At 52.5% G+C, this 26,794-nt stretch overlaps 2 protein-coding genes across 2 annotated transcripts; one reads left to right on the forward strand and one right to left on the reverse strand.

Moving 5' to 3' along the window:
• Positions 1 to 1,231: 1,231 nt before the first annotated feature.
• On the forward strand, positions 1,232 to 2,962 carry CD52 (CD52 molecule). Its single transcript, XM_033114769.1, has 2 exons — positions 1,232 to 1,383; positions 2,561 to 2,962. The coding sequence occupies exons 1-2, from the start codon at positions 1,330 to 1,332 to the stop codon at positions 2,711 to 2,713; spliced, it is 207 nt and encodes a 68-aa protein (XP_032970660.1). The 5' UTR covers positions 1,232 to 1,329; the 3' UTR covers positions 2,714 to 2,962.
• Positions 2,963 to 4,376: 1,414 nt separating this feature from the next.
• Positions 4,377 to 26,760, reverse strand: CRYBG2 (crystallin beta-gamma domain containing 2). The gene is made up of 20 exons (XM_033113203.1): positions 26,223 to 26,760; positions 18,852 to 21,384; positions 18,393 to 18,440; positions 18,185 to 18,297; positions 17,870 to 17,999; positions 15,845 to 15,984; positions 14,882 to 15,008; positions 14,607 to 14,642; positions 14,132 to 14,268; positions 13,847 to 13,973; positions 13,440 to 13,579; positions 13,215 to 13,341; positions 12,933 to 12,965; positions 12,690 to 12,802; positions 9,623 to 9,752; positions 8,173 to 8,312; positions 7,677 to 7,800; positions 5,997 to 6,155; positions 4,640 to 4,799; positions 4,377 to 4,536 (listed from the first exon to the last, which is right to left on the reverse strand). Exons 1-20 carry the CDS (start codon positions 26,582 to 26,584, stop codon positions 4,448 to 4,450), a joined length of 4,968 nt encoding a protein of 1,655 aa, XP_032969094.1. The 5' UTR covers positions 26,585 to 26,760; the 3' UTR covers positions 4,377 to 4,447.
• Positions 26,761 to 26,794: the final 34 nt, after the last annotated feature.

The following is a 26,794-nucleotide window of genomic DNA, read 5'->3' on the forward strand; positions in this document are numbered from 1 at the left end:
GCCAGGGCGGAGGCCCCTAAGGGCCCAACCTGGTTTTTCTGAGGCTTGCAACAGGAAGCTTGCCACAGGAGGCCCAAAACCGTAGAAGGGAAGTGAGTGCTTCCTTTTACTATCTGGCATGTATGAAACACAAAACAGACTAGGTGAGGCTGGAGCTGGGCTACAGAACCAACCCCTGGGTCCTCCAGGAGGAAGAGGGGCAGGGAATTGAGACTTCATCCGTGACTTCTAGGGCAGCCCCAGAGGTTACACACACGGCAGTGGCTTCAGACAGACCTGGATTCAACTTCAGATGAGATTGGTTCCACCATTTATTACCTTGGAAAAGCCATTTAACGTCTAAACCTCAGTTTCTTCATCAGGAAAATGGGAATAGTTATAAAACATGCAGAGCCCCACTGAGACAATAAAGTGAGAATGTACAAAGAGTGGAGAATAGAGCACCGTCCAAGCAGCTTTGTGACTCACCTCAGCCCCTACCCCTCACTGGGACTTCACAGCCATCGTCCACCCCAAATGCCTTCTACTGCAGTTTACTTACCTGATTGCCCCTCCACTAGCATCCCTCCCATCCATCCTAGATTGACACAAACAGCCCATCTTTACCCAAATCACAAAATGCTATGTCTTAAGAAACTTCAGAAATAATTCACTTGTGTTCTCAGTTGAAATGAGAAATACGAGGCCTGAAGGGAATGGGCCTACCCAGAAGCGAGGTTTCCGGATTCCCAGTGCAGTGACCCTTCATTTTCACGGAAATCTACCGTCCCACCCCAAATCTTAATGTCCTGAACCCATGGAGCTATCTACAACTTTACCCCGAATACCTAAATCTATCCCAACCTTTTCTCTTTCAGCTCCTATACCCTGCCCCAATCTTCTTTAAAAAACATTCGTATACTATTTACTATGTGTTGGCACATTCAAATGGGTTATATTGCATTTAATCCTCTGGTAAGTCTTTTGTTAAAGGCTGAGAGAGGTACAGCTCCTGGCCCAGGGGCTCGGAGTTGGTAGGTGATTAAACCAAGATTCAATCCCCAGTACGCATAACTCCAAGCCCAGGGCCCTGTTTACTGCCCCACGGGTTTGCCCACCTCCCATCCCCTGGGATTTGGCTGAGTCCCCGTCCAGAATGCCTCATTAGCCAGGGCCTTAGAACCTAGGGCCTGGCGTTCTCAAACCCGAGACCTGTAGAAGGAAGCAGCACCTCATAGGCCCGCCTTCCCCTCCACTTACTCCACCTCCCTGGTTCAAAAGGGGCCTGCAGGCAGCGCTGCACTTACTTCCAAAAGCTGCTACAAGGACAGCTACCAAGGTCCTCCCAAGATGAAGAACTTCCTCTTCCTCCTATTCACCATCAGCCTCCTGGTGATGATTCAGGTAAGAGCAGCCCCTCAGAGCCACTGGCACCACCACCTAGGACTCCCTGGACCTGCCTGGCATGGAAGGGAGGGAATGCAGGTTCCTGGATACCGTCTTCTCCCACAGCAACACAGGCAGACAGGCTCTAAGCAGGGGAACCAAGGACTTGGGGTGCCTGGCTCCCAGCCTTCCAGCCCTTCTGGCTGGGGTCAGACAGCTTGAGGACTGGCCCTGAACAGAAGCCCGTACGTGAAGCTCAGGAGGATTCACAGGGTGCCAAGCACACTGAGGGACCCAAGGGGTGCTGTGGAATAATGGGGAGTTAAGAGGCTTGGAAAGACAGCTCTGAGTGAGAATGGCATCAACCCACAGGGACCCTGGGGAGCTGGTCTTGCTGGGAGGCTGCCAGGAAGTGTTCCAGTGGAGCCTGCTCCGGTTTTGGCATGGAACCTCTGGGTAGAGAAGCCGGGGTGTTCGGGCACATAGAGATGGTAGAGACCTCCCAGTCCAGAAGTAGATGGAGCCTCAAAACCAACTGCTGTTTCAGGCGGCAACTTTAGCAGTATCGCCTGTGCCTGGAGGGCTCTAGTCAGCACAGGAGCCAGCAGTCAAGTTCTTTATCAGGAACAGCTTGATCAAGCATCAAGAAAAGCTTGAGCACCTTTAGAAACAGCTTATTTCTCCATCGTGAGCAGCTTTGCAGTTTGATCAAGCATTGGGAACAGTTTGATCACCACCTGGCCATTACCTCAGGGAGGTAATTACACCCCCACACCTATCCACCCACCCACCCACACTTTGCCAGCTACCTTCTCGCCAGCCCCCAACAACTGTGATGGATTCTTCTCCCCATTCACAAGATGAGGAAACTGAGGCTCAGAGAGGCTAAGCTCCTGGCCTAGCTAGTAAGGTCAAGGGCTGGGGCCACAGGCTCCCCAATCTTCCACATGCTGGAGGAGCTGGTGGCCTGGTGCAGGTAACAGGAATGGTCTGTGGGTGGTGGCCCAGGGACTGCCCCTGACCCTGCCTGTGTCAAGGCAGGAAACAGCCAACCGTCTCCGCAGGACCTGGTATCAGACGTCCTGCTCATGGGACAAAGGAGTGAGGACTACTGTATGGGGACGGGGGACCTGTGTCTCTAAACAACAAACATGAGATCCAAAAGTCCCCTGAGCTTGCTCCCCATCTCTTATAGGTACAAACCGGAGTCTTGGCAAACAAGACCACCACCCCCACCACCAACAACAAGAAACTCAAGGATGCAGCCCCAGCACTCAGCAGCCTGGGGGGTGGCAGTGCCCTTCTCTTCTTGACCAGCACCCTCATCCAGCTCTTTCACCTCAGCTGAAGTGACATGCCTCAGCCCTAGCCCTGTCCCCTGAGACAGCTGCCACTATCACTAGCAAGAGAAGCCCAACCCCACTCACCCTCCCTCCCAGCACCGCAATCCTTGGGAAGTGTTGATGCCAGAAATCACCAGTTGTGGGAATTGACAGGCAGTGCCTTGGGGACAATGGCCAACACAGGGAGGTAGTGCTGTGGAAGGGCTAGCATCAACGAGCTGGGGGTCAATAAAGTTGTCCTGTACTTGGAATGGCATCCTGTGTGGTCACTGGACATCACTGGGCCCCAAGAGCCAGATTTGCAGCAGCACTAAGAGCCTCCCATGCCCTCATCAGCAGGAGCTGGTGTCAGGGAGCTCCCATCCCAGCTTCCCTGCCCCCAAGTTCAAATACTGAGGCCCCTCCCCTTAGGATCCCCTTGCAGAGAAGGGCCCAGAAACTGCCATCCTCCCCATGCCCTTTAGTTTCATTTGCTTCACCTGTCCTTGTTTGGGAATGATGGTGCCAGTGGAACCCTCCCCCCACCCAGACCCCAAATCACCCCAGTTGCAGAGGTTTAGCAAGCCCCCCACCCCACTATCTGGGTGTCTTCAGAGTGACAGATTCAGAGAGAACAAGCCCTCTCTTAGTCTCTGGGGTTCCCGGCCTCACAGGCATCCTCATGTCTCCAACCCTGGGGTGGGAGGGCTGACAAAAAGGCAGCTGTCCACTTTTGCCCTACCTACCTATGGGAAGGCAGGAAGAGCAAAGCTGCCCTAACCATTCCTACCCCTCCTGGGTTTGGGATAGTAGTACTGGGGGCTGCAGAGAGGGAAAGGGGCCCCAGAGAAGGCCACAGTGGCTGTGACCGTCTCTGCCTCTTTCTAAGGATCTCAGCCAAGGGGCCGAGAAGTGCCTGCTAGACTGAGGTATGGAGGAGCTGCTGCTCTTCTCTGTCCTGCCCTCTCCGAGCTGGGGTAGGGACCCAGACCCCCGATTTTGGCTACTTTGACTGAGGCTAAATATTTAGGCCTTGAGACCAGAGTCGAGGGAAACTGAGAGAAGCCCTGGTAGGCAAGGCCCTTGGGGTGTGGCTCCCACTCACCTCTCCTGCCCGGTACCGTGTCTCCATCCCACGGGACTTCCAAGTTGCAGCCATGGACTTGTCTGCACGGCAAAACATTTCCTCTGCCACCCTCTAGCCTGGCTGCCTCCTTCCCATACTCCACATCTCAGCTGAGCAGCCTGCCCTGAGTCCCTGAATGGTTTAGGTTCCTCGGCTGTGCATCCTTCCACTTCTGTCCTTACCCTGTCACTGAGTGTATCACCCTACTCATGGGACTCCTCCACTGGACCTGTGAGTTCCTCCAGGGGAACTTGACCAAGGGGCTTGGTTCATGTGTGTGCCCCCCAGGCCAGTGCCAGACCCGGATGAGAGCAGGCTCTCAGAACACATCATTTGGCGTGACTGCATGAAAAACAAACAAAAGCAGCACCCTCGCCAGTTAGTCTGGTCCCAAGGCTCCCTCTGGTGGCAGAGGGAGGCCTTACATCTGAGCCCCAGAACTGGAGCAGGGAGAGAAGCCAGCCTGAGTGTAGGGGGTTGTCAGGGGAATACATTCTTAACCCACCCTCAAATATTAAGGTGCACAGAGATGAGGATACCAAGGGCATATTAGAAAACAACTTATATTACAACAACAAAACCTATACAAACATTTCATCCCAGGGAAAGCCACCAGGGCTGGGGAGGGTGGGTATCAAAGCACATGGACGGTCCAGATCTGGGATGCCCTGTCCTCCGCCAGCTCCCACAGCACCGCATGGTCCCGGTCATAGCCCCGGCCACCTTGGAGAAGGGGGAAGAGATGGGGAGATGGTCAGAGAGAGCTGGGGACACCACTGCCCTCAGCCCCCTCAGGCTCCTTCTCCAGCACACACCCCTGCCTTACCTTTCACATCTAGGATCCTGCCTTCAAACATCTGGTTGCAGATGTGACCTGATTCGTTGATGCTCCATGTCTGGCGGGGCAGGCGGCTCTCAGCCCACAGCACCACCTTGGAGCCTGAGCTGGGGGGCCCAATCACCTGCAGGCTCATGGTGGGGGCCACCTGAGGCCCCAGGATTTCATCAAGTACTGTTCCTCCTCACCAGACAGGGACTCCACCAAGCCCAACACACCCTTGACACACCCAGTTTTGAATCCAGACTCTTATGGACTGTGACTCTGGGCAAATCTCTTAATCCTGAGCTTTGGTTTTTCTGGGGATGGGAATCCCCAAGTGCTGGTTGTTGAGAGGGTTCAATGTGAGAAACCATGAAAGGGTTGAAAAATATTAGCTCCTCAGGAAGGCTTCCATGACTGACTTTAGCATCACATAAGCCTCAGCACACTTATTGGCAATGTGACTTTCAGCCAGTTACTTGACTTCTCTGTGCTCTGCTTTCCTCACCTGTAAAATGGAGAGTAAAATAGGACCTGCCCATCGTGCCCTCTAAGGATTACATGAGGTACTCATGTGAAAGGCTTAATGCAGCATCTGGCACAATGCCAGTGTTCCCTCTCATCCTAAGTAAAAGACAAACCCCCTTTAATAGCCTAGAAAGACCTACACCCCCATAACCTTTCTAATCTCATCTCCTGCTACTTCTTCCCTCATTCACTTCACTCCAACCATTCATGTGGCCTTGCTAGTCCTGGGAAATGCCAGACATGTTTCCACCTCAGGGCCTTTACACTTGCTGTTCCCTCTTCCTGGAACACTCTTCCCTCAGGTATCTGCACAGCTGCCTCCCTCAAATATCATCTTCTCAGAAAGTGACATATGCACTTTTCATCGTCTAAGGTACTCAGATATTTTACTCATTTAAGTTGTTTCTGCCTCTTCCCACTAGGATGTAAGCTTTAGGAGGGCAAGAGTCATTTGTCTTCTTCACCGCTGTATTCCCAGCACCTAGAACAGGTCCTGGCACATAATAGGTGCTCAGGAAATGTTTGTGGAGTGAATCTATCATTATTAATAAGATCTAAGTTCTGTCACAGGATAACAGAGCTGGGAAGTCCCTTAGAAGCCTTTGATTCAATGCTCTTGTTTTGCAGATGGGGGACTGAGGCTCAGAGAAGAGCCTGAATTGCCCAGGGGTGCACAGCGTGCATTCTCCACCTCCCTGAGATCCTGGTTTCTGCGTGTGTCTCTGTCTCTCTGGCCCAAGCGTGGGTCCTGTTCCTGTCTGAGCTGGGACTCCCTAAGGTGGGCCTATGTGTGCCTGGGGCCCTGGTGCCCCTGTCCCAGCCCCTGAACCGGTACCTGGTTTTTCAGCAGCCCATCTTCATAGTACCAGATGCAGCTGCCTCCAGCTCCAGGCTCGGAGACCACCACACGGCCCGCCTTCATGTCCTCCACGTGGTCTGGCACTGCCAGGAATCCCCCCAGTGCCGCATTCCAGAGGCGGAAATAAGCCCGGCGCTAGTGAATGGGGGGAGCTGAGAGTCAGGGCTCCCTGGGCTAGGATGCTCCCACCTGGGCCCCCCACACCCTCAACTCTGGACCCTCCAGTATCCCAAGCTCCTGAGCCCTCCTTCCTGCCCCTAAACCTTCCTTAGCCCTGCTTTAAGCCATTCTTTATTTCCCACACAAATACCAAGGGCACATCCATAGCACATGCCCACACCCACACAGTTCCATGTCCATAGATACCCACAGACACGTGCAGAGGGACACACTGGCAGATGCACTCAAAGTCCACATGGTTGCACAGAAGCTTGCTGCAGACACAATACACGGATACTCACAGCCATGCAAACTCACACATCCTAACTGATGCACGGGTCCCCCCAGCCTATCCCACGCCAGGCACTTATGCTAATGGGATGGATGCATGTAGGGACACAGACATGCACACACACACACTTCATGCTGAAGAGGTACCATGGCAGGGCAGACACTGCGCGGTCAGACATCAGACCAGGCTCTGCCAAATCAGCTGGGGAGCAGATACTGGTGATGGTGGTAATGGTAATAAGAATCCCAGCTAACGCCTGTGGAGTGCTGACCCACTCAAGCATTGTTCCAAGGACTTCACATACACTGTTTATCTTCAGTCTCCCACACAACTCCATCATATATATTACCCCATTTTAAAGATGAGGAAGCTGAGGTCCATGGAGCTACAGTACTTGCCCAAGATGGCAGAGCAAATCCTTGTCCACTTCTCTGGGCCTTTATTTCCCCATCGGTAAAATGTAGGGGTTGGAGACAATCTCCAAAATTTCTTCTAGCACTGATGTTATAAGAGTCTGTGAATATAGGGACCACACAATATCCTCATACAAAAACACACACACTCGCAACAGCGACACCAACAGGCACATGTAGTCATAAACACACTCTCACAGATGTGTACACACACACATACACACACACACACACACACACACACACACACACACATAACCACAGGTGACCTCCAGAGCACAGAGACACATGGACACAAACGATATCACAGACACAGAAATAGCCTCAGATGGGCACATGTGCACGTGCACACACACGCACACGCTGTGCCCCCACGTTAACGTGCAGGTACAGAAATGAGACACATGTCCAGACATGTGGACACAGCGTTTCCCAAAGTGAGGTGTGCTTACCACTGCTGGGTGGTACATGGGATAATTTTTAGCCCTACCTGGATATACATATGTTAAACATTTAATGGTAGTGTATTATATTATTTTTTAAATTATTATTGTCTATTAAGGAAAAATTATACATCCACATCAAACCCATGATTCTATGAATATTATTCCTTAGGATAAAAAAAAGTGAGTTGATTTAGAGAAAAATATTAAGTAATGGTTCAAGAGGAATGATGATGTGGCAAAATTATAACAAAAGCACACACGTGTTGAGTTTGGGAAACATGGGAAACACACAGATACATACCCAGACAGACCCGCACAGACACGCTCCACCTGACACGCTACTCACCTGCTTGATGGGGTAGAGGGAACCCACCCTCTGGGTCCCACTGTAGGTCAGCCAGTTGGTGATCTCGCAGCTGCCCACCAGCCACTGGCGGCCCCGGAAGTCACTGTGCTCACACAGTACCCAGCTGGGTCCAGCAAGTGCCAGAAACACAGAGAGGAAGACAGATAGACACATGGAGAAGGAAGCACAGATGTCAGAACATTCTCCATCTCCTTTTTTCTCCTGCTGGGACTCCTCTGCCTGGGGTTAGGGTCCCAAGGGAGGAGAAGGAGACTGGAAAGTGGATTTGGGGTTTGCAGGGCAGACAGGTTCTGGAGACCCCCCACCCCATCCTGGGCTGGGGTCCAAGCCCTGAGCGCCATGACCCTCCTCAGTCTGCACTTCTCCCTCCCTCTTAGCTGGGAGGGGACAGGAAGTAGGGAAGGGGAAGGGGCCAGAGACCCAGCCCTCACTCACTAGCAGCCCCTAATCCTGTGCCTCCCCACAATCCACTCACGTGCCCCCCTGGATCCGCACGGACAGCACATGGTTGTTGAAGCCCTCGGCTTGCAGGCTCCGCACCTCCTTGTTGAGCTCAATCTCCTTCCCCTCGAAACACTCCAATCCATACAGGAAAATGGAGGGCTCTGAAAAGTGCTGTGGGCCCGGGAGCATGGAGAGGGGGTGAGGCCATGAGGGCCCCAGCCCCAGACTCTCAGCTCCCTGACTCCCAGATGTGTATTTCAGGCCCTCTTTCCTCCTGACTCTTGGACACTGCCATCTGGGTGTCCCCCAGATTCTCAGATACAGTATGTGCCAGACTGGGCCCCTCATTGCCCCTCAAACCTCCTCCCTGGTAAATGGCACTTTTAAGAATAACAGTAATATTAAGAATAGTATACTAATAATTCTGGGAATTATAGCAGTTCTTACATATTCAGGGCTTACTACGTGCCAGATTCTGTGCTAAGCACTTTACCTGATCATATTATAACTTCTCAACAACCCTCTGAGGTAGGTGCTATCATTATCCCTGCTTAGCAGAGGGGAAACTGAGGCTGGAGAAGATTAAACCACTTGCTCAAGGCCCTAAAGCTGGGCTTCAGAACCAGGTCTCTCTGCCTTCAGAGCTCAGTGCGTAGTTGTAAAGAGCTTGGACTCAGGAGCTGGGCTACCTCAGGGAGAACCTGGCTCTGCCTGTTACCAGCTGTGTGACCTGGAGCAAGTCACATGAGCTCTCTGTGCCTCAGTTTTCACATCTGGAAAAGGGAGATAGTAATAATGACAAACCTTATAGGGTTGTGGTAAGAATGAAATGCCTTAGTAGACAGGAGGCCTTTAAAATACTGCCTGGAACATGGTGTGTGCTCAGTAAGTCAGCCGTTCTGCTCATACTGCTGCTGCTGGCCCATCTAGCCAGTCACTAAGTCCCACAGACTTCTTTAATATGGCCCATGTCACTTCTCTCCATCTCTTCCCTGGTCCAGGACATCACGATCTATTCTGGCTTATCGTAGCAGCGACCCCCCTGTCTTGCCCCCACTCATCCATTCTCCACACAACAGCAGAGCCACCTTTCAATGTCATTCCTCCCTGCACAGAACCACTACCTCAGCAGTCCAGGCCCTGTTCCCAGCCCACCTCTGAGTGCCAGTCCCTCCTGTCCCTGTGTCACTTCCGTATCTGGACACACCCCTCTGCAATGCAGTCTTTATGTCAATGTAACCACAGGTTCCTTGAAGGTGGGGCTGTGTCTGATTTATTTCAGCGTCTCCAGGACCTATCTTAGCAGGTGCTAAGAAAGTTGAACTGGCTTTGAAGCCCTGGGGTCAGGGGGACCTGGGGTCGTTCTGAGAAAGACTGGGTCCAAGCCCCAATAGCCCACTCAGCAGTGAGAACAGGCTCAGGATGCCGCCAACAGCACCGCCTGCCTCAGCGGTTGCCTGGAACTGGACAGGTGCACTCACCAGGGGTATCTTCCGGAGAGAGCCCAGCACCGTGGAGACTAGGCAGCCCATGGCCGTGAGAGTGGGGAACTCGCCTTCGGAGAGAATGTGCTGCTCACCCTCAAAGTTCTTCTCATCAAACAGGATCCAGCTGGGGAAGGGGAAGAGAGAGGGGATGTGAGTGGGTGGATATTTGAGCCTGCCCTGTCCTCAGCCTGCCCAGGCCCCCTCAGATACAACAGAGTGGATGCAGACTTGATCGCGAACCCCCAGTCCAGGGCAGGTCAAGGATGAACAAGCACTGCAGCAACAGGGACTCAGGTCAGACTTAAGAAAGAACTGACTGAAATCATACTGCTTCTATCGAGGGAAATTTGGTGATATCAAGCAAAACTCTATGCACAACTACTCCGCAATCCTATTTCCTGGAATCTATCCCAAGGACTCCCTTCAAAAACATGAAATGACACATTCACAAGGCCATTCATGACAGCACTGTTGGCAATGGCAGAGTGGAAACAGCTCAAATGTCCATCAGTAGGAGATTGGTTGAATACACTAAAAATATATAATATATATAATATATTATAGCAGTATAATATAGCAGTAAAAGGGAATAAAAAGGAGTACTTAACGAGCTATAAAGTGATCTCCAAATTGTTAAGTAAAAAACAAAAACAAGGTGTATCATAGTGTTTATAGTATGCTTCTTTTTTAAAAAATTGAGATATAATTCACTCTTTTAAAGTGTACAATTCAGTGATCTTTAATATATTCACCAGGTGGTAGTATGCTTCTTTTTGTGTAAGAAAATGAGGGAGGAGGGAAACAAAATATATTTGGTTTCTATAGTTAAATATAAATTTATATGAGTGTATATTTGTTTATACCTTCAAAAGGTAAAAACAATGGAAAAATAAACACTAAAAAAAGAAAAAAAAAACACATCACCAACAGGGGGAGGGAAAGAAAAAGGGCAAAGGTGTTTATAAGACTTGACTTTGGAACTGCTAAGAACTGAATTTTGCGTCTCCCCAAAATTCATGTATTGAAGCCCTAACCTCAATTAATGGCCTTTGGGAGGTAATAAATTTAGAGTGGGTCATGAGGATAGACACCCCATGATGGGATTAGTGTCCTTGCAAGAAGAGGAAGAGACAGGAGCTCTCTCTCCACCATGTGGGGTCACAGCAAGAAGGCAGCCATCTGCCAGCCAGGAAGAGGGCCCTCACCAGGGAGCTGAATCGGCCAGCACCTTGGTCTTGGACTGTCCAGTCTCCAGAACTGTGAGAAAATAAATTCCTGTTGTTTAAGCCACCCAGTGCATGGTATTTTGTTATAGCCATCCAAGCTGACTACATTGTAAATATGTGATTGAGAATTAAATAAAAGTGAAAAAGATCCCTAAAAATTAAAATAAATAAAATTAATGAACCTAACTGTAGATCAGGTTGCTGGCATAACCACACAGAAAAACAACACGTTATTTTAAATGTCTTAAAAACATAACATTTTGAACTGTACATGTCCAATGAGATGTAGGTGAATGTCCTGAGGACAAAAAGAACCACCAAGAAAACTTCAAACAGCATTTACTGGTCTTTACTGATAGTTGTGACATTAGTATTATAATTTTGAAACACCTAGCATGCAGATTGTGGTCTCTAAATACATTTCAACAAAAATGAACAAGAGTTCCTTGGGAAGTGGCTGATTTCAAGTTTGGACCAAAAAAAAAAATGCAAAATTATCCGGGATCATTTTATTTTACCAGAAAAACAAGGAAGTTATATAAAAAAAACCTTTTACGACTATATCAAAAGGATCCAGGAGGCAATTTGAAGGGGCTCCCATTTGCCAAAGATGAAACAATTTGCGCACACGAAAGAAGAGTGACTACAATGGATTGAGGCATTTCAAATATATAAAAATACATGAGTTCATAACAATAATTTTAAAAAATCTTCATTGGTCAGCTTTGGAGGTTGCTAGGGCACCAATTCAGTAATTATTCTGAATGTTGGTCAAGAAAAAGAGGCAAACAATGATCCTTGGGAAAGATCAAACTGCCTTTTTTTGGTATAAACTATTTCAGGTAAACAAATAGTTGAAAAGGGAAATTCTTCTTTACAGAAGTATTCCTGCTAATATATTAGAAGGAATAACAAAAATTACAAAATCATCATTTTGTAACTTCTAAAGAAGTAATGGATCTAGGCAATTATCATCAATGGATACTGAAACCATTAGGTGAAGGGTAAATGGGGAATCTTATGATGTAGGGATCTTAGTATCATTAAAGGTGGGACAAGCAGACCCACGCCTCCTGGTGGGACACAGTGGGAAGTACACAACACCATCTACAGTGTCTTGCCAACAAAACAAAACAGAACAAAACAAAACAAAACAAAACACCCTCAATCTCATCACGTCTCTAGATCTAACAATCAGTTTACAGGAAGTATGGGGCACAGAAGAACAAGTTAAAAGAAACCACCGGGAAGCGAGTGCCAAAGACAAAAGATGGGAAATTCAGAGGGCAAACTATTGGGTTTCCTCCAACAAATACATGGTATCAAAACAAAAAGAAGGGGAGGGAGGCTTGTTATACATTAGAGACCAAACTGACCAAATACAGTGCGCAGACCTTGTTTGGATCCTGAGAAAAACAAGCCAATTTTACAAAGGCATTTTTTGAGACAACAGGAGAAATTTGAACATGGGCTGGGTATTAGGTAATATTAATAAATTATTGTTAATTTTATTAGCTGTGATAATAATTCGTGGCTATGTGTGTATGGAGGGGTCCTTTCTTCTTATAAGAGATATGGGGTTCTTTATACTATACTATCTACAAGTTTTACGTTTTCCACTAAACCTTTATTTTTCTTTAAGATCGAATGATTCGGGACAGAATAACTAATTTCAGGGAAACCAGAGTAAGGAAATCATTGAAAAGAAGGGCCTTCTTCCTGCAGCCCCGATTTCCAAGCTGAGTTAAGCGCTTCAGAAGGACAGGTGTGCCCTGCCTTCCACACCCCCACGCCCCGCACCTCCCAGCCTCCCCTCCCCTCCCCGACGTCCTCACCTGCCGCCGTGGACACGGCAGGATTGGGGTTGGAAGGAGGCGGGCAAAGAGGTCTGGTCATCCTCGAATGAGATGTGATCTCCCATGAAGTCGGGGCCCGAAAACAGCTGAATCTGGGCGTAGAGACGAGAATAGATGATAGAGAAGGAGGGCGATGGAGTGAGGCAGAGAGAATGGGGAAGAGAGGGAGAGATTTGAAATGAGGGAAGAGGAGACAGACAGAGGTTCCCACCAGCTCCTTACCTTTGAGACAAAGTGCAGACTGTGTTCTCCGACCTGAAGGGAGGGACAAACGTTTGGAGACTTAAGGAGTGCACCAGACACTAGCCTCAGTTCCTCTGGTTTCAATATTCGGGAACCTAACTAATTCTCCCGTAGCTCAGATCCGTATTAGCTCCTCCCCTTCCAGGGGCCCCGCCCCCACGAGCTCCGAGCTGGGTCCTCCGTCTGCCCCTCTCCGGTGGGCGCATCTCAGAAGCCAAGCCCCACTCTTCCGGAGGCCCCGCACCCTCGTTGAGCACTCACCTGCAGGATCGGCTGCAGCGAGGCGAGGATGCTGTTGCCCGCCCCCCAGTCGTAGCAGTTGCGGTACACGCCCTTCTCCAGCACGTACTGTTCCCCGGAGAAGCCCACCTCCTGATAGGCCACCCACCTGCGGGAGGGCGGGGCGCGAGTCAGCGGGCGGAGCCGGCACCTCTGCTGGAACCGCCCCCCCCCCCCCCCCCCCCGCTGGCTCCGGAGGTCACTCACACGCCGCTGAGTACGTGGATAGCCTGCGTGTGGGGGCCGTGTCGTGCCAGCTCCACGTCCGGCAATGCCTCGCTCACCTCTACGCGGTGCCCCTCGAAGTCCATGGCCTCAAACAGCACCACGGCCGGGTCCGCAAAGTCCTGCGCCCCAGGGACAGTCAGGTCTCTCCCACCCACCGACGGAAACCCCTGGGAGTGACTAGGCCCCCGGGAAGCAGCCCACCAGGGGACTTTGGGGTGAGGCGATCAGTGTGGCCAGGGGAAGAGCAGCAGGAGGAAGAGAGGCTAGACCTCAGGGAACACCTCCAGGTACTCTGGAGAGCAGAGAGGTGAAGCACAAATTCTTCCCTCAAGAAATTGCACGGGGGAAGTATGGCTGAGGCCAGAGGCCCCGCTGCCCTTGCTTACCGTCCGGATGACCCGCAGGGAGGTCAGCGCCTCATCATAGCCTCCCCAATGTGACCAATCAGCATATTCCCCCTCCTCCAGCAGATACTGGTGGCCTCGGAAGCCCTCCTTCTCATAGCCCACCCAGCTGGGGGAAGACAGAGGGGAACAAACAGACTCAGTCACAGGAAGCCCCTAGGTGTGTAAGACAGCTGCTCCCACCCCTAGGCAGCCAGGTCACTCCCCACTCCCAGGGTAGAGACCAGGGAGGAGGATAAGGCAGAAGGAAGGGTTATGAGTCCTCACCAGCCCCCAAGAACTCGCAGGGACCCCACGGAGGCCAGGTGGGGGCTGTGGCTGTCCTCTGGCTGCTGAAGGTTGTAGATGTCTCCGCTCACTTCCCAGCTCCGGCCCTGAAAATCTGGGGCCTCATATACCACAGCCTAGGGGGAGGGGGTGGTGGGGTTGGTGGGGAGTGATCTGCACCCAAACCCAGCCCTCCCAGGATGGCTCTGCCCAGCATCAGCCCAGAGCTAAGCCCTTCCACTCCCTCACTAAGCCCCATGCCCTCGTGTAACTCCTGTCTCTTCTCTGACCTCTGACCTGGTTCTTACACATCAAAAGCCAGTTCCCAGTGAGTCCATCGGGTTCCACTCTCCCTGACCCAGTGTCTGGCCCCCAGGGCCCTCATCTCCCATCTCCCAGTTCAGGCCACCATAGCCACACACATACACACATCCCACCCAAAGACCCTCTTTGACCCAGAAGCCCAGACTCTTACCTTGGGCTCCCCTGGCTTCTCCACTCTTGGACAGCCCTACAGAGGAGACAGAGCTGAGACACTGGCCAGAGGTTAGGGAAGACAGTTGGGGTTGGTGATCTAGGATTTGCTTGATTTTGAGACCCTTAAAAATGGCAGACCCCATGTCCTCCCTCTCTCCCACCTCTTGGACTAATCCTCCCCTTCCTTCAATCCCATTCTGAGTAAGAGCTCCCAGGCCCTGCCTCTTGCCCCAGACTGTAGGACAAGGCTACTTGGGACCACCTACTCCTTACCAGTCTCAGGGGTTTCAGGGAGCCCACGCTGGAGTTTGATGTACTCCAAGCCTCTGAGGTGGGGTACTCTCCAGGCTCCAGGATGCAGGGAGTGTCTTCAAAGAAAGGTTTGGGGTACAGTAGCCACCTGGGGAGAGGCAGAGAGGCAGCTGTATCCCAGATGCCCAGGGACACAGATTGGCGGATGGAAGGGAAGGTTTAGAGGGGAGGATGTTTTGGGGGAGAGGCCCCTGTCAAGGGGACTCTGGAGAACAATTCAGGCGCCCATAATCTCTTGCAGTAGAAACTCCATCAGTCTCCCTTCCTCTGGCCTGGCCCTCTCTGATTTCACACAGCAGCTGGAGAGTTCTTTCTAGCACACATACCTGCTTGAACACCCCCAGTACCTCCCAGTTAACCTCACAATACAGCCCAGCTGCACTAGAGACCCTTCAGTCTGTCCCCGTGCCTTTTTCCTGGGTCTCACATTTCCCCACTTGCTGCTTTCTCTGGCCAAACTGAACATTTGAAGCTTAAGATCTCACACCTCTGGGCCTTTGGGGGTGTTGTTCTCCTGCTAGATATACTCTTTCCCCCATTCATTCAATTACCAGATATGTAGGGGCATCTACCCTGTGCCAGGCCCTGCTTCAGGCATCAGTGATACAGTAGTGAACAAAACATACAAAATCCCTGCCATCAAGGAGCTTAGAGTCTTCTGGGGCCATCTCATCCCAGCTGAGGTGTCTCCTTCTGCAGGAAGGCTTCTCTGACCTCAGGCTGATTTGGTGCTTTTCTGTGCTCCCACAGCTCCATGCTCTTCCATTCCGGAACTCTCGATTGGCACTGTCTGCTTACTTGCCTGTCCCCACCAGTAGACTGAGGACTTCTTGAGGCCAGGAACTGTGTCCTGTCACTTCTGTGTCCCCAGCACCCAGCACAGTAAATATTAAATGAAGGGATTCCAGAACAGCCCACACTCACAGTCCTGCAGAGACAGTAGCAGATGCCACCTGCAGGGGCCTCTCCAGGCTCTGGGGATCCTTTAAGGCCTCGGTTAGCTTCACTTGCTCCCCCTTGAGACCCTCCTCAGAGTACAGTCTGATCTCTGGGGTAACGTAGTCCTGTGGGAGAGGGGTGGGAAAATGAAATGTAAAACAACACTGCTCAGATACTACCTCCTGCCCACACCTGCTTTCCCAAGTCTGTCCAGTCAGGCCTCCAGGAGAGCTTCTGGGAAACCTTTGTGGCCGTCTCCCCAGAAGCCAGGAGAATGACTGGGTGTTCTCTCAAGGTCAGCCAGACAAACCGAGACAAAAGTCCTTGCTGGGCCCGCGCTGGACCTTCGGGATCTGAGACCAGAGTTCCCAGCCAATGCCATGACTTTCTCCTTGCCTCAGTGGCAGCCTGAGGTCCAGCCTGGTGGAGGGATGGGTGGGATGGACAGCTGCTTCCTGAAGTCTAACTTTGACCTTTCCTTTCTGTACCATTCCTGCCCCTATCCAGGCTGGTTCCACCTGCACCTCACCCCAGGAAGCAGCAGGTCCTCTACATTCTGGGTGTTTCTTCCTCACTAGGACCATTTTCATTCACTCCCTTCTTCATCAGTCAGGTGTTTATGAAGCGTCTACTGAATGTAAGGCATGCTAAGGGCATATCCCCTCCCACCTCTGTCCTCCCGTGGGAGTTATTACTGCATTCACAGACTAGGAAAGTGAGGCTCAGTGAAGTTAAATGGCCTGCCTGAGGGCACACAGTCTGTAAGTAGCAGGGCCCAGAACAGAGCAGTTTGGTTTTCTGTTCACTGTTGCAAACCAGCACCTCCCATGTGCCTGGAACACACTAGGTGCCCAATCAATGCTGAATGAATCAAATGAATCCAGGTCTGCCTGACTTCAAAGCCCTTGTTTTTCTCTTGAATCTCGTAACCTCCCACATGAAGATGAATTTATTGCAAGAAGCTCATAATAAATTGCCCATTAAACATTTGTGTGTTTCTGGAGAGGCTTTGAAAACTGTCCCCTCCTTTACATGGCTGAGCCACTGCCCTAATTAACACTCATCATCTTTCAAACTCTCTTACCAGGAGGATTGCAACCGCTCGGGACTTGGAGTTATCCCTCCTTTCTTTAAAAATAAAATAAAATGTCTGACAGGCCCTGCTTTCTCTTCTGTTTCTCCTTAGTGGCCAAGATGGTTTTGTCAAGCTTAATTTCGGTAGTTTGTAAATGGCTGTTAGGAAAACAATGCTGTTTTTCCCCTACTTTACAGATATGAAACTATAATATTGACTATGCCTTTTCAAATTACATATCCCTCCCTCAAATTCAGAGGTGACTCTCAGCTGGAAATCACAGCCCTTCCTGGTTTTCCTGCCTCTCCCCATCAGTCTTTTCTCCTCCTGGCAGCCAGAGGGGTGTTTATAAATCCCTAATCTGATTTGCAGCTTTCCTGCTGCCACCCCCATCCTGATACCCTAGCTTGACCCTGAGTCCTGCAGGGCAAAGAGCGGGTCTCCCCCATCTCACACCCCATTGCCTGGTGTGCTGGCTGGCTCACAGCAGACATTAAACAAGCTTCCTTGAGCTAATGAATGAACAAATGCCAGGGGTACCTTGGGTCTGACTGTGGGCCTAAGCACCTGGGCCCTGGGGGTTGGCAAGAACCCATATCTACCCCCAACTGTTTCTGCTGTTCTAACTGAATCTCTCTCCAATGCCAGCTCAAACTTCCCCAGGCTGCTTTCCCGAGCTGGGGCTTAGCCTCTGCCTGGCTCCTGCCACCCCACCCTCCTCCCTAAGCCAGGCTGAGCACTCCCTAGAACACTGTTGGCCCCAAGGTCAGGAATCTATAGGTTAGTTCATAATAAACGCCTTTTCGCCCTATACTCCGTATGATCTCTCCCAGAGATTCCAACTCTAGGAGCCTGAGGCTGTCTCCCTTCTCAGGGCCCGGGGCCCAGGGTATACAGGGCAACATCCGCCCCCGCCCCCACCCCGGCCCACTCACCTGGACAACCCTCCTCAGGGAGCCGATGCCCTGGGTACTCCACCCTGGCTCTGAGGCTCCGAGTTCCACATCTCCTTCAGGCAGGACCAGCTTCCGGCCCCGGAACTCTGGTTCTCCGTACATCACCCAGCTGTGGGCACAGAAACCCTGGGTCACTGGGTGGAAGAGGATATACCCACAAGGCCGGGTCTCTGGGAAACAGAGGATTTCTGCCAGGTTGGCCTGGGCACTTCTCACTGCCCTCACTGCCCCAGGTTCACAGGCAGCACCCCCCAGCCCCACCCCCTGCCACCGTGCCGGGCACTCCGAACTCACCAGCCTCGCACCACCCTGATGGAGGCCACGTGGGCCCAGCCGGAAGCATCAGCAATGTCGTCCCAAACCTCCCTGCTACTGCCCTGGCAGCCGGGCTCTGAGAAGAGGATTATCTGGAGAAGGCACAGAGGGGGTCCTTAGGCTGTATCCCCAGGCCCCCGCCTCCTGCTGCACACTTGCCCCCACACACTCGCCCCCACTTCCCTACCTTTCCAGGCCTGGTGTTCAGCTTGCCCTGGGTCTTCAATGCTGGGCTCTGTAAGTGAAGGGGTAATAAGTCTTGTGGGGTCATCTCCTTACTGCCTCCTACAACCTGCCATTTCTGTCATCCCACATCCTCCCTATTGGCTTCTATGCCCACAGAGGATGCCATACTTGTCCCCAACCCCCAGGGGCTTCATCACCCTGTCCCAGGAGCTTCCAAGAGATGGCAGCTTCCAAGAGATGGGAGCCACTATGCCCTTTGGAATCCACAGAGCAAACCCTTGCTGTTCAGGCAGAGAGAATGAGGCCCAGAGAAGTGGCTGGCACAGGGTCCCCCTGAGCCAGACCTCAGGCCCAAGCCTTTGGCCTCTGGAGATTCTCCCTGCCAGTACCATGGTCCTCACACCACCTAAACCCTGGTAAGGCCAGGCACCCTCCCTTGTCCACCCAAGGCTTCACTCACCCAGCCCTCAAGGGGCCCTGCACATGCGGGCTTCTCTGGCAGCGGCCTTTCACTGCAGAGCAGAGGAAGTTGTCCTGGCACCTTCCTGACCCCTGGTGCCCCATGGGGTGGCAGAGCGGATAGTTTTGTGCCCAGTGGTTCCAGACCCCCAAAGAGAAGGCTGCCTCCAAGACGGGAAGTAGGCCTGTTGCTTGGCTGCCACTCTGGCCCTGGCTCTGCATGGGAGCCCTTGGCCTCCGTGACATGTTTCTTCATCATCTCCATAGGAGAGCAAGTGGCCTGGGGGGGCCTGGCTGGGCGGGAGTCCCAGGAGGGGCTGGGACTGGCTTTCTCCTGCCTGCGCTGGAGCTTCTCATCTTCACTTAGGTAGGGGTTTTCTGGCGGCTCCTCCTCCACTTCCTCCTCCTCCTTTTCTTCCAGTGCAGGAACCTCCTGGGGACTGGGTCCGAGCACCCATGGTCCAGGCTGGTCCTCCTCAATGGGGGGCAGCGTGGCGTACACGGTCAGGTAGGAGGATCGGGGGGCTCGTGGCAGGCGGTGAGTGCGGAGGATCTCAGGGGTCTCCATGCTCCGCAGGGTATCCAGGAAAATCTCCAGGTCGGCTGCCAGGGCCATCTCCTCCTCCTCCTCCCTCAATGGTTCTGGAAGCACCTTGCCCTTGGTGGAGTCGGGGACAAGCTGGGACTCCAGGCTGGGCTCTGTTCCCATCGGCACTGGGGCAGGGGGGCCTCCTGGGCTGGGAGGCACCGGGCTCACTGAGGAGGAGAGAACAGGGAGAACAGCCGGGTCCTGTACAACCACTTTCTGTGTGGAAAATGGAATAGCAGAAGCACCAGGGCCCTGGAGAACCTCTTTTTGTGTGGGAGATGAGAAGGGGCTCTCATCAAAATCCTGGAAAACCTTATCATTCTTTGGGGGTGGGGTAGCAGGAGCAGTCAGGCCTTGAACAGACTCTTCCTTGGTAAGGGAAGGGGCAAGGCTGCCTTCAATGGCCTGGACAGCCTCTTTTGGAGTGTCAGGTCTTCCTTCTGGGCTCTGGACACCCTTGGTTGTTTTGGGGGATGAGGCAGCAGGATCACTGGGACCCTGCACACCCTCTTTCTGGGTGAGGGACGGGTCAGCAGGAATACCAAGGGCCTGTACTATCTCTTTCTGGGTAAGGGAGAAGGTAGGGACATTTTCAGAGTCCTGAACAACCTTATTCTTTGGGGAAGATGGAGTAGGAAGGTTTCCTGGGCTGGGGTCAGCCTTCCTTCTTGCAGAGGATGGAGCAAGAGGTAGTTCAGGGACTGTAACAACCTCACTCCTTACCATGGGCATGATGGTGGCAGCAGGGGGATCTGTGAGCCCTTCCCTTTCTACAGAGGGCAGGGCCTTGGATGCCCTGAGATCAAGAGTGAGCTGGGTCCTGGAGTGAGTGGGCACCATAGGCTGCTCAGGGGGTTGGACTAGGCCCAGAGAGGTGGTGTGGGTCTGGAGAGGGAACTGGGTGGGGCTGGAGGCTTCCTGCACCCTTGGGACCTCATGGGCCCTGGCATCCCAGGCTCGGCCGTGGTCTTGGTCTGCATGGGCTGCAGAGACATCGTGGTTCTCAGGTGGGTGAGCACCTTCTGGGATGCCTGCAGGGGCCAGGGCAGATCTGTCTTCTGGCTCTGTTGTCCCCATCTCAGACAGCTGTCCCAGGGCTGTGCCCCCTGTCCTGTCCAGACCTGGACTCCTTGGCACTGCAGCCATGGGCCTGGGAAGCTGGTTGGCAGGTGGGTTTCGCTCAGCAGGTATAAGGCTGCTTAGCAGCTCTAGGGCCTGACTTCGGCTGGGTGAGCCCTCAACCTTGGGGCCCACCAACACTGTCCGGACCGTGCGCACAGTACTGCGGCCCCTTGGCAGGGCTTCCCCAGGGAGCACTGGCCCCAAGGTCACAGAGCTGCTCACTCGTCGGTTCACGTGCCCGCCCATCACCACAGTGGTCCGCACAGAGCGTGTCACCCGCCGTTCCTCAAAGCTCACCCCTGGGTGGGGGCTCGGCTCCCGGGGCCCAGGCAGCGGCACCAAAAACTCAGTCCTGGCTGTGGCTCCCAGGCTTGGGGGCTCAGTTCTGGGGTCTTGGGGGCTGCCATCAACCTGGTCCACAGCCTCTTTCAGCCTCCTCACCAGCCTTTTCTCCTTGGATGGTAGTGTGTACTTCTTGGAAAAGATGGGCCCATGGCTCTGGAAGCTGTTGGAGTCAGCCCCATCCTGGGGACCTTGGTGATTCATAGTCTCTTCTTCCCGTGCAGCAAAGCCATTGACTTCCTCTCCATGGTGGCGGTACCCAAATATCTCCTCCTGGGGAGCTTCCATCGGGGTCTCTGACACCAGGGATACCTTGTGAAAATGGTGTCTGATCTCTTCCTGGGCAGGGGGCCGCTGCCGCCATGTCAGTCTGGCACTCACCACTCGGGCCTCAGCCCTAGCTGGGGGCCCGCCTGCCTCCTCCATGTGGGGCTCCAGCAACCTATCCTGAAGTGTCCTTGGCTCACTGCGGCCCAGCTCCCTGTAGATGGTTCCAGAAAGAAGAGAGTCAGCATTGGGGGTGGGGAGGGTGGCTCCATAGTGCAGAATAACCACCCTTTCCAAGGTCAGGGTGGGTAACCTCAAGCAAGTCATTTGACCTTTTGAGCCCGTTTCTTCATCTGTAAAATGGGCATGATACTCTCAGCTCTCCCACCCCTTTCCCCACTTTCAGGTGATCCCCTACGCCAGCCAGGGTCCTTCCAGGCATGAAACTGAGGCCTGAGCCTGGAAAAAGAGGGAGGGAAGAGAGCAGAAAGGTATACGGTCTGACCCACTGGTCTATGGATGAGGCTGGGACTCTGCCCAAGGAGCCCCAAAACTAGAAAAGCAGAAAGCTAGGCAACTGTTCTGACCCTGTTCCTGCCATTATAAAATGGGAAGGGAAGGGAAGACGGGCTTTGGCCTCCAGCAAAGCTGGGTTCCCCTTGGCCCTGTCACTTACTAGCTGGGTGACCTTGGGCAGGGCACTTCTCCCCTTCACGTTTTCGGGTTCCCAGCTACAAAACTGTAATAATAAGAGTATATGCTTCATAGTGTTATTGTCAGCATCCAATAAGAGACAAAGAACAAAAACTCGCCTTATGAACTAAAATGCTCGTTCATAAACTTCACGCTGTCCACCTTGGAGAAGTGACCAAACACTAGCAGGTGTGCTCAGGGGAGCAGGTGGTGTGACTGAGCCTAGGTGCACGTCTGGGTACATCTACGGGTCTGAATGAAGCCCCTTAGGACCCAGCACTTTGGACATGAATGCACTCTCCCTCAATTTTCTCCTCGATGGTTACGTCCCCCATGTACAGGTGAAGAAACCAAGGGTCAGAGAAGAGGAGTGGCTGGCCCAAGGTGATCCATCTGCCAAGTTGCCAAGCTGGGGTTTGAATGCGTATCTGAATCCATGTCCAGACATCTTTCCTCTTGTCCCCGAGGCTGAGATTCTGAGCACATCCAGCTATTCCTGTGGTCCTTGCCATCTCACCTTCACTCCTTAAGAGATGGGGCCTGGGTCTTAGTTCTTTTCTGACCCTCCTTGATCTCTCTGAGTTACCATTACTTCCTTTACTAAATAGGGGATAATAATAACAACTGTCTGAGAAGATCTCTAGCTCGCTAGAAACTCTGGTCAATCTCTGTTTTAATAGTAATAACAACAACAAAAGCCATTTGTTGAGGGCTTACTCTGTGCCAAACACCTCACTAACTGCTTTATATTCATTGTCCTATGGAATCCTCAAAACAATCCCATGCATGTGATACCTCATAAAGAATAAATTATTAATAAATTATAAACAAACATTCCCATTTTGCTGATGGGGCAGGAGGGGAGGGGGAAGGCTCAGAGAGGCTAAGAAACTTGCCCAGAGTCACACAGTAGCAGAAGCAAAAACCCAACCCTAAGTACTTAACCACCATACCAAACTCCCTAATGTATTTACCTGGTAAACTGGGACTCTGTGGTTTGGAGGTTTACTTTTAAAGAGGTCCACAGCAGTTCTGGAGGTGCCGTCCAGACCCCACTCTGACTTCCAGGCTGCACTGACCAGGATCATCCTATTCTCAGACCCCAAGGACCCGAGACGTCAGCATGTTCATCCCCAGCCTCAGGCCCAGCCTGTCTTCAGGTCTGTTCCTCTTCTCAGGAGGCAGACCCAGACCACTATAAGGGAAGTTAAGGCCAGAAATGGACCCATGCCCACAAGGGCCCTCCCCTGTCTTTGTCTTCCTCCCTCCTGAGAAGCTGATGGAATCTAGAACTTTGACCCTGCCCTGTGGACCCAGCAGTGACTCAGGTTTTATGAGGGGCAGAGATGAAAAGGCTGAGGTTCAGGGTAGCCTGACCTGACCCAATGGCTATGACAATATGTGATCTGGCCCAGGACAATCTCTGAGTGGCCCCAGAAAAGCTTTGTGAATGGGGAAGGTGGGGGGCTGAGATGGAGCCCCAATTCCTTCCCTGGGTCAGAATTCCAGAGAGCAGGACACAATCAAACACCTAAGACCCTGGACTGTAGCCCTTCACTGAGGCTCCGACCCTCTCCCCTGTCCTCACTAAGGAGTCCCCTTTCTTTCTTCTGTCCTCCTTGTTGGGAATCCCCCCACATGGAACTTCACCCCTGCACTGAGCACCCCTGAGTCTCCTCTCCATTTCTGAATAGCAATAATAACAACGACTATTCTCTGAGATTCCCTGTCCCTGAGGGCACTAACAGTAAGAGGCAAAGCCCGAGTTCTAAGTCATTTATTCATTCATTCACTCATTCATTCATTCAATGTTAATTGTGTTAGGTGATGCCCTATGCCCTGGTTAGGTTCATCCAAAGCCAGCTTTCCCATGAAGGTGGTATCCGAGGAGTCCAGAGGTCAAAGAATTAGACATACAAACAGGAACCACATTTGGAAGACCCCATAGGCTTTGGCAAAGCAACAGGAGAGCAGCTTCAAAGGAAGCTGTTGATAATCGATCAGATATTGTCAGTTACCTCCCAACAATCAGAATTCAGTGCCTCTCTCAACCAACCCTATCCCTGGACAACACCCCTGATAGTTACTCATGCCACACACATGTGGTCATTCACTTCTGCCTGCATACCTCTAGGGACAGGGAGGTCACCATTTGACAGTTGACCTGTCTAATACCTGCACAGTCATGACTGCTAGAATGTTCTTCAAATGTGCTGGAATCTGTCCGCCTATCGCTCCCTCTTTTTGTCCTTGCTCTGAAGACACACCCCAGTGACCCAGGTGCCTTTCCTAGGCCAGCAGAAGTACCCATTCTCAGTGCCCTCTCTTCTCCAGGGCCCCAAATCAGAAGGTGATTTGTTGGCAAGGTAACCTGTGACCTCCAAACAAGGTGTGTGGGGCTGGGAAGGGAGAGGCTGAGGAAGGGGCGGGGGGAGTGTGGGAAAGAGCTTTGTCTAACCCAACAAGTCCTGGATTCTCCCCGCTTACCAGTGAGTCACCCCCAAACTAGGCCAAACCAGTCCACAGGCCCACAGGCCCGAAAACACATGCTGCGTCATACGGGCACACACTGACACAGGGACGATAGCAGCACAGACCCACAGGTTCGCACAAGCATAAAAACACACAGACACTTAGATAGACTTCGCAGTCAGACATAAACACACAGAGTCAAAGTTACAAACACTCAGAGACACAGCGACACACAAGTCACACATACAGAGACGCAATGACACAAACACACATTCACAATACATGCATACAGTCAATTCACAGCCCCAAGCCCTCCTCCCCTTGAAATTCACTTATACTTGAACATAGACGCACACCAAGAAATGCATACACTTTCCTACTTGCAGACCCATCTCCGTCTCGCCTCCCACTCCCTATATTTTCCAATTCCGGTCTAGGAATCCCAGGGACACAGAAGGATGACGTCCCTGGAGGTCCACTTCCTCCTCTTTAAGTGAGTCCTCGCCTCCCGCCCCCTGCCCAAGTCTGTCATTATTCACCTGGGCCCAAAATAGCCAGGGAGTAGCAGGTAGGTCCCCAGCACCCCCCCTCCCTCCAGCTAAACCTACTGCTGCTTCTGCCCCCTCTCGAGGCCTGCCTCTTCCCGCACCGCCCCTCTCTCTGCAGCCCTTCTCCTCCAGCTAGGGCACCCAGGCGGGTCTCTGAGCCAGCTGGGGTTCCATATCGCCCTCTTCCTCACCACAGGACCAGGTACGCTGACCCCTGCCCGGAGGCCTGGGCATCCTTGATGCTGCTTCTGCTAGCACAATGCTGCCAAATCCATCTCAACACGGTCTCAGAAAACCCTGGAGTCCGCACAGCAACCACACTCAACCTTCCACTGTGTGCATAGAGCCAACGAACAAGGCCTCTGTGAGAGGCAGGATAGGTACGTGGTTAGAGCACAGGCATCCGCGTTCCAATTCTGGCCCCTTGACTTTGGGCAAGTGATATAACCTCTCTGAACCTTAGTTTCCTCATTGTAATTGGGGCGTGGGGGTGCAGAGCAGGATTAGTCCTACTCCATGGGTCTTTTGTGAGCATTAAATAGGATTATGTTTAGAAAACAAACCATAAATGACAGCCACCACCACCATTAGGAACTTTTCAGAGCCCCATTTGAGGCCCAGTACCCCTACCTGGTGGTCCTAGAGAGGTCTCCTATTCACTCCCTCCTCAGTGAATTTTAAGGGACCCACCCTTTCACCTCTGAGCCTACCAGGCAGATTTAGGAGACTCATTTCAACACAAATAAAAACCAAGTCTCGGGAATCTTGGCGCCTGTTCCTGTGGCTGCTGACACAGAACGAGATGGGGTAATTATTACTGCAATTGAGGCATTATTAATAAGCATCCCTGCTATTTTGGCAGCCCAACGCTAGAGTTCAAAGCATGATACTGTAACCACCTCATCTCCAGCTACCAAATCTACTCAACTCAAGACCCAGAGAGGTTAAACAACTTGCCCCAGGACACCCAGCACTTTAGCTGGGTGCCTATTCTCAGATGAGCGAGGTCTCTGTTCTCCTGAACAGAACCAGGGAGTGGTGGGTATTGCCGAGGAGAAGAGGACCTCTCCCCCATCCTCTCCATGAGAGGATCTTCCCCTCCTTCGGTAGACAGGGGGAGAGAACAGCAATGGGTTCCACGAGGTAGGCGGTGGGTGAGGGGAGGGAGAGGAGGGCAAGTTGGGTGGGGAGGAGATGGCAGAGTCAATTCATGCTCAGGGAGCTGAATGAATGGGCCTAGAGTTGAAGAAGTCTGGAGACAAGGCAGAGACCCCAGAGAGGGCAGCCAGGACAGTTTTCCTCCCACCGTCTCCCCACATGAGAACGGACCTGTACTCACCGTCTGTGTGGGAACCCAGGTGTCCAGGGGGTCTGAAGCTCCTGCCGCTGGGCTGTGCTCTCCTGATGGGGCGCTCTTAGCCAGGGCTCCTGGGGCGGTTCAGTCATGCACCCTGTGATGGGGTGGGGCCCATCGGAAGCATTCTGCCAGCCCCTGGATTCCTCAGGGCAGAAGGGGTGGAGAGCTGGTTGGGCCGGTTTGGGCTCCTCACCCTCCTCCCCAGGTGCCTGCCCACACCCTTGCAGGATGACAGTGATGTTGTAGCGGGTCTTCCTGGCAGAGGAACGCTCAGGTAGGATCTGAGCTGGCTCTGGCAGGACTGGCTCTGGGGTGGCAGGCTCGCCCTTTGCCCCCTCTGCCATGGGGAAGGATGCTGGGTGGGGCAACGTGTCTTCCAGGTTGCAATGTGGCTTAGGATTCAAAGGGACCTTTCGGGCTATGTATGGGGGTTGCAGGCAAGCACTGTCTGGGGTCTCCTGTTCCAAACGTCCAGGAGCTGGCACCGGGCATGAGGGGTGCCTGGCACCAGCAGACTCTGCTGCCAGTGCTGGGCTCTGCAACCCCTCAGAGGC

This window comes from Rhinolophus ferrumequinum, chromosome 9 (genome assembly GCF_004115265.2).
Source record: "Rhinolophus ferrumequinum isolate MPI-CBG mRhiFer1 chromosome 9, mRhiFer1_v1.p, whole genome shotgun sequence".
In the NCBI taxonomy this organism is placed as follows: domain Eukaryota; kingdom Metazoa; phylum Chordata; class Mammalia; order Chiroptera; family Rhinolophidae; genus Rhinolophus; species Rhinolophus ferrumequinum.